Below are 7642 nucleotides of genomic sequence, written 5' to 3'. Positions count from 1 at the left end.
AAAAAAAAACTCGAGACCAAGAACTACATGAGTTGGTGTTAACATCTTTTGTGGTCCTTGTCTGTTGTTAATGTTAACTTGACATGGATTCTAGGATGATATTTGGTATTGTTTGTAGCTTTTATTCTTGGAGGTACCTCTTCGAGATTCTTGTTGCACTATTTTGATATGTATTTACCTTGGTCAAATGTTGCCACAAAGATCAGCGCTCACAGGGCTTATGTTTTAGACCTATATAGTCAACAACTATAGTTAAGTTCTACATGCATTTTTGGAACCTAGGTTCACATAGACCCAATAATGAAAATTGGTGAAAACCATAGCTATTAGTCTCAAACGGTTTAAAAAATAATTTAGGCATGTAGACACATATACATATGAAATCTATTGCATACTAAAGGAACATATATGGGTATAAAATAGATACGTCACGTTAATCCACATTATCGGGATTGTCTGGGATTTAAGAAGACTATTTCATCGGGATCTAAGCACGTAATAATGTTTGCCAAAATTTATTTCAATTGGAGGAAAATTTCACTTTCGTATGAGGATTTATACCCAATTGTTGGACATGTACATCTACTTCCCCAACTAACTGAGCTAGGTTCATTACTTCTGTTTGTCATGATTTATATTGAGTAGATAATTGTATTCTCTTCCATTGTGTAAATAAGAGATTTTAAAAATGATATGGGACTCTCATCGATGAGAGCATCATCACAAACAGTAAGTTTATCATTTTCATCCTCACATAACATAGTATTTTCTAAGCATGACGGGTTATCAAGCAAAGATGGGCCAACATTTCAGTTTTGTAGTTATCATCATATGTTGGTGGTAAAGGTGGAAATCCCACTCTTCCCCAAGCTTAATTAGATGGAACTATGGCTTTTTCATTTTCTTCTTTATGTAATAGGCTAGTGTTTTCTTGCGTTGTTGTGTTCCTCTCATTATAGTCAACAACATATATATTATCAGAAAAATTTTCCATACAAAAATCAAGGATAAGAGTGACATCACTATCATGTTTGTTAGTCACAGCAGTAGCTTTATAGATATCATCAACGAAGGTTTTAAATTCATAGGCTGCCATAAAGATCACAAATTGCTCTACTTGTTTGATCTCTAAATGAACATAACTATAAGCATGATAGGATGAAATTGTATGTTCTTTATGGGATCTACATTGGAAGTCAAAGTGTTCACAGCAGCAAAAGTAACAAGTCCTTTCATAATATGCAAGCAACTCTTTGTCAATATGTTTCTGAGATTTAAATAACTCACTCCAATAATGGACATATGAGCATTTTCTATGGTATTTTTCATTCTTATGGTTTTTGTGTTTTAAAGAAAACTAAAAATACTAAAAACAAGATGAAGAAAATTACTTTGAAAATCAAAAGGAGAAATAAAAGCTCACAGTGGTGCGACCTCCCCAAGCTTAGGTGTAAGCACAGGGTTGGTGAAGATGTTGATGTGATGTCCCTCTTGCAACTTTGGTGCTAGAAGATGTTCAGCCAAAGTGATGTAGCTTCTTGGAATTCCTCGGCAACAACGCCAGAAAATTGTTCTTGATGAAACAATCTATGTGTATCAATTTGTTGAAATTTCAAGTGCACAATATTGTAGAAGCATATTTTCCCCACAAGGGGGACTCGAGTGTTTATATCGAACTTTCGGGGAATTGACTTAGAAGCTGAATTCTTCCTTCTCCTCTTGTAGCAACCTGCAAAATAAAATTCTTACCTGTATCCCCAAATCCATCGCGTGGTTATCAAGCACAAGCTTTCGTATTAGTAATAGGAAATATATGTGAACTAAATAAAAAACAAGTAAAGGCTAGGGGTATTTGGGTTATGTGTGTATGTATGTATTTTTGGTATTTTTGGATTAAAGAAATATAAAGCAAGGTAAAGGTATTGGAAAGGTGTTTCTAGTAATTTAAAATGGACCGGATTTCATGGGTTCGCTTGTCTACTCTCTTTTTAAGTTGTAGTGGACACTAACAATTCATCAATGGCATAATATTGGTGAAAATTCAATATGTGTTTTATAAGCATTCATATGAGTATTACGTCCTAACATAGAGATGATGCAACACATCTCTCTTATACTGCTCAAGAAAGGGAAAACTCCAAGCAATCTTGAATTAAGAATCAACATAGTATGGCCTGCTTTTATCTTTTACACTATGTAATTCTGGAACTTCGGTTTGTGTACGGCTGTGTGCATCTCAGCTTATGCGAAGTCGAATGTGATACTTAAAACTTTTAAGTAATAAATCGCCCATTAGCAAAAGAAAGCAATATGACATAATGTTTGAATATCAAATATGCTACCTTGAACAAACAAGATGATCACAATGTCGGATGGGGCTATGGGAGACGCCTGCAATGGTGAGAGGTGACGGAGCTGGAGGCTGGTGGCGGCGTCGGAGACGAGGGAGAACACATGCACGGCTCAACTCCAGCGTGGTGTGCGGCTATTTGTACGGAGTTGGTTTACTATAACACTATAGTTGCTTTTCCATAGCTTCAAAGTTGCTTCTCGATTTTTTTATCGAAAAATATGCCAATGGGATCTACTTTGGAAGATCTCGTCGCTAGAGGCCTAACGGTGGAAACAGATCGCCATTTCAAAAAATGGTTTTAAAATTATGACCTCATTTCTTAAAAAAATGCATGATATTAAATGCACGTGTAGCCTTCATGTGCTGAACTTTCTATTTTTTAGAGATGGGTGCTTGAATGAGAGTGGATTTTGTACACCCAACCATGGGTGTAGGTGTTTCCATCAACGTTCATTGTACTTTGAGATTCGGATAAAAAGAGGAGAGAGAAAGAAATCTTTCCATCTACCATGATGGGCACGAGTCTCGAGAAATAAATGGTGACGGAAACCCTCACACATATGCGTGAGTGTATAAAAGCTCCTCTTTTTATCCGAATCTCAAAGCACAATGAACGTTAACTAAACATCTACATCAATGCTTGGGTGTACAAAATCCACTCTTGGTGCTTGAATGGACTAATAGCACCCGAGTGCACGCTAGCAGTGTCCATAATTTAGTTTGTTGAGCTCGGAGTTGAAACAAATTAGGATGCGGAGGTTCACGTCACTTTCTGATCTTTCACGCGCAAACGCTTGACTTGACTTATGCCCACGCTGCTAGTACCCTTTTGTCTCTGCCGGGAGATTTTATCAAGGAGACGAGTGGGTTTTATAATATCTCATCATCATCAGATGTATGACCATAGTATGGCCTTAATTTCCATCATCTTTTTTTTCTGTAATACATATTGAATTTCAAGAACCCTAGGAAAAGAAAGATCCATGTCGTTAATCTGTACAAAAAAGGCAGTTTTTCCCCTTTATTGACACTTGGATTTTGTTACAAGACCCAAGAAAAAAAAAACCTTGTGGAAATGCATGCTAGAAAAGGTGAAGTTGCCACCCCCAACATTACATCACAATCGAAGCGACAACATCACCTAGTAATCCTTAAGCAGAAGTTGAACTAAATTACAACAAAGTGTACGAATTAAACCAAAGAATTCCTTGTTGCACGCCTCTTGTGCGCTGCTCGCGGCCGGATGCGCTTGAAGTTGCGCAACATGCTCGGCGATGCAGCGAAGGGCCGCTCAAGTTACTGACCTGACCTGAACAGAACTGAACACACATACACGTTGTTCGTGTAGACACATACTAGTAGATTGGTTAATGTACAGCTGAAACTGAAAGGGCAATCTTGGCCCTTTCAGAAGGCGAAGTTGCCCTGGCTGGCCAGGTCGTCCATGATCTGGAAGTCGATGTCCGGGGTGCCCTGGAACCAGAGGGGCGTCGCCGGAAGCGGCGGCGGGACGGCCGGCGCTGCGTCTGAAGAAAAAATGGATGGAACATGAGACTTCAGAATTCAGAATATTTCAGAAGCATATAAGAAATGGGGGCGAGTGATCTGGTCGGATGCTTACTCTGCAGCAGTGGGAGGTCGTTGCTGCTGTGGCTGGCGTGGAGGAGCATGTCGGCCTCCTGGCGCGCTGGTGAACGCCTCGAGAACCAAAGAGGAGGATGTACCGAAGCTCCTTGGCTGAATTCGCCGATGTGCCAGCTGTAGGAGATGACTCGGTAATCGGCTTTCACCTGCCAGGCTGTTAAATCTGCCAGGACATGCATCTCTTCTCTGCTCAATTAATTAATATAAGCCAGACAGCTAGGAGACAGCGACGTGACTGCCAGCCTGGCTGCCTCAACAACATTTAATTAATGGATGGACCGAACCGATCCATTTTTAATCCCTAAACCTTTTTCTTTTCTCCTCTCGCCGCCACTAGTACTGAGCTAGCTAGCTAGCCCACCAATCCATTCACTCACTCCCGTAATCTTTCCATTTCTTCCTCGCTCACCATTCACTTTCAGTTTCATTAATCCTAGCTAATTTCTCACATGACCTCTCCACATCTCCTACACTTGTCTACTGTCAACTCCACTCATACACGATCCATCCAGGCTAAATGAAACAAACAAGTCTGTGCATTTGCGACAACAAACTGCATTTCATACTGTATACTAGTACTGACGAAAAAACAGCAATACATAGAAATACTACAGCCTGGCCTTTTGTAACACCAAAACGGAGGTCAACTATTTCATGTATATGGAGGCTTAAATCATTCTAAACCGACACCTTCCTGATCGAGCTCCAGCTCTTGTCCTGCAACTTCAACACTACTAGTTATTTTCTCAAACAAACCACCGTCGGTAACACAGCAGACGACAAAGACACGCTTTGTGTTCAGCTAATGAATCAGCACCTGCATCGGGTTATATAAGCAAATAATTCAGCATGGACACCTCTAAATTCTTAGACACCAACATTCATAACCCACCCTTCTGCAAACATTTGGGAGGGAGCAACCAACTTCTGAAATATTCCACATGGAGTACTGAGGTTTCAGAGCTTACATTGCTGTGTCTACCAGATGCACCACCACAACGCCTTGACCAAAAGAAGCAACTGGCCAGCCACCGCAAAGCACATCGGCGAGGGACTTCGCTGGACCAGAGCCCCACGCCGCGAGGCTCAGACAATCCCCAAGCGGGTTGCACAAAGTAGAAGAATCTACCGGCTCATTCTTGGGGTCCTCATCTTCTTCTTATTCACCTGAAATGAAATAACACAGCATCATTCAAAATGGTGCACACCATATATACAACAAAACAGCTAGGGACCTAGGCAAACTGAAACAAACTAGAGCGGACAAAGCCTGTGCATTTGCAACAAACTGCAATTCATACTGTACAAGTATACTGAGAAACAAGCAGCAGTACATGCTTCCTCAGGCTGGACAATTTGTAACAGCAAAACGGAGATAAACATTGCATGTACGGAGCCTTAAATCATTCTAAACTGACAGCTTCCTGGAGCTCTACCTCTTGTCCTGCAAGACACTACTAATTATTTACTCAAACAAACTTGCTGTAACAACAACTTTGCTGTCCATGAACAGGAAGCAATGCTAGGGAACATGGCAAATTCCTGTCCAACCAACCTGAACCAAGCCATGAATTTAATCTACAACATATTCATGCATTAATTCTGGCATGAGCAAATGGAAGCTTCGCACTGCATTTAAAATAGAACAATCATAATCAGTATATATACTAGTCGATTCTCAGCCACCTGAGTGGCTCCACACTGCACTTGAGGATGCTGCCGATGGTGTTCGCCACCGACACCGCCTCCCGGTACCCACCTTCACACCCCGCATCTCCTCTTCCAGTATGATTTGAACCTGAAGAATATGCAAGAATCTCAGTACTGCGTATGCATCACAAACATCAAAGCAACTTAGCACATATACTAGTGCCTATGCACACAACCATTTTTCGTTTACTCAAACGCAAGATTCCTATACTGCCTACCAATTCACACCATCAAAAAAGGCAATTTCGTTTAGGAAAATTACATGGAGAAGAGAGGGGCTCAACAGCAGCAGCTTACTGGGGAGGTGGTCGGCGACAGGAGCACGGAAATGTGGCTGCTGGCAGCAGCTCCGGTAGGTAGCAACAGCAGACACGAACACCCAGCCTTGTCTCAACTGTCGACAAATCACAGCACAGAACAGATACGGCATGAGGCAGAGCAGCGATGCATTCTCGCAGCAGAGATGGTAGGAGGAGAGTCTGACCTAGGTCGTGCGTGGGGAAGCAGCGAGCGAACTTGCGACAGAGATGAGCTAGAAACTTCCCCAGCTCCACACAGCCACCTGAGTGCCTCCATGATGTTGGCCACAATGCTTCCTCCTCCTGGTTCCCCTCCGACACAGCCAACCCCTGAAAAAATATGCAAGGGTCTCAGCACCGCATATGCATCACAACCATTTTTCGTCCATAGATGCAAGATCCCTAGACTGCCTACCAGTACAACATCAAAAGGGGAAATTTTGGTTGTGCAAAACACAAATTACATGGAGAAGAGGGGCTCACCACCAGCAGCAGCAGCAGCGCGTTGGGGAGGTGGTCTGCGACAGCCAGGCATGAGCTCGGAAATGTGACCGCTGGCAGCAGCTCCGGTAGACATCAGCACGCCAAAGAGCAGAAACGGCATGAGCAGTCCAGCGATGTAAAAAGACATTTTTTTGCAGCAGCGAAGCAAGTGAAGGTTGCTAGGAGGAGAGTCTGACCTAGGTCGTGGGGAAAATCTGCCGAGGTCGACGGCGTACTCCTGGTGGCTCCCCTTCTATCGTGGCTTGGCGCTGATGCGGTAGGATCCGACCCGGCGGAACCGGGACGGCCGCCGTCCCCAGGTCCGATGCGCGCGAGCAGGAGGCTGATAACGGCCGCGGTCGCAGGATCTGGAGGCCCAGCCGACGGACGGTCGCCGGGGACGGGGGGGCGGCCTCGCCGGCCCGCCTTGCAGAAAGCTTGGCCGTCAGCAGCCGCGGGCGGCGCTTGGACGCGCCCGTTCTTCAGGACCTCGTCGGAGGTGAGGCGGAGCTGTGCGGCCGGCGGGGAGAGGTCGACGGCGGCCGGCGGGGAGGAAGGAGGCGGCGCGCGGGGTTGGGTTGGGTTGGGTGAGAGAGGAGGCGGCGCGCGGGGCTGGGTTGGGTGGGACTGAGGATGAGTGAGGGTTCGGTCGGTGTGTTTTTTTACCCAAAGGATCAGATTTCGTCTCGCGCCCACTTTTTTTACCCAAATTTTGGTGGCGCCGCGCCCATTTCACCCAAATTTTGCCGCCGGTCAGATTCTTGTGCCAAGTCAGCAATCCGCGGCACTGCTCTCGAATTGACATATCAGCCCTTCAATTCTTGCAGATCCAACGGGTCACATCTCATCTCTCCCTTCTCACGCCCAGATGCAAATGAGCACAGCCCGCACAAGCCTAATTTGCTCCGACTTTTGTTTTGTATGTGTGTGTACCCTTCAATGCATCTAGTACCTAGCTCCACACACACACACATGCGTGTGTTACCCGGTGTCACAAGCTTGCACCTGTGTCGCATATGTGCACACATCATCAAACTCGACATGGTGGGTACATTCTTTTCTGGAAATGGTTCAATGAATACAGTTTGTTGAAGCACAACAACAACAAGCCCGGGATAACACAAGTTGGCGCGGGAACCTCCATAAGAGCAAT

General features: G+C 44.3%; 1 protein-coding gene across 1 annotated transcript; it reads right to left on the bottom strand.

Moving 5' to 3' along the window:
* Positions 1-3342: 3342 nt before the first annotated feature.
* Positions 3343-7294, bottom strand: LOC127321542 (uncharacterized). The gene is made up of 10 exons (XM_051350569.1): positions 7226-7294; positions 6687-7116; positions 6490-6560; positions 6192-6336; positions 6005-6101; positions 5757-5795; positions 5553-5626; positions 4966-5164; positions 3975-4814; positions 3343-3879 (listed from the first exon to the last, which is right to left on the bottom strand). The coding sequence occupies exons 1-6, from the start codon at positions 7292-7294 to the stop codon at positions 5759-5761; spliced, it is 849 nt and encodes a 282-aa protein (XP_051206529.1). The 3' UTR covers positions 3343-3879; positions 3975-4814; positions 4966-5164; positions 5553-5626; positions 5757-5758.
* Positions 7295-7642: the final 348 nt, after the last annotated feature.

Source organism: Lolium perenne, chromosome 3, assembly GCF_019359855.2.
Source record: "Lolium perenne isolate Kyuss_39 chromosome 3, Kyuss_2.0, whole genome shotgun sequence".
NCBI classification, from domain to species: Eukaryota; Viridiplantae; Streptophyta; class Magnoliopsida; order Poales; family Poaceae; genus Lolium; species Lolium perenne.
The sequence above is the reverse complement of the archived record's forward strand: the minus strand, read 5'-3'. Positions and strand labels throughout refer to the sequence as shown.

What these genes read in the sequence shown, in the direction of transcription:
- LOC127321542 (XM_051350569.1), bottom strand. Translation starts at nt 7,294, where the DNA reads ATGTCAATTCGAGAGCAGTGCCGCGGATTGCTGACTTGGCACAAGAAT. An exon ending in CTTCCCCACGCACGACCTAG is followed by an intron (nt 6,102 to 6,191) that starts GTCAGACTCTCC and finishes ATTTGTCGACAG; the next exon opens with TTGAGACAAGGCTGGGTGTT. An exon ending in TGTCGCCGACCACCTCCCCA is followed by an intron (nt 5,796 to 6,004) that starts GTAAGCTGCTGC and finishes CATATTCTTCAG; the next exon opens with GTTCAAATCATACTGGAAGA.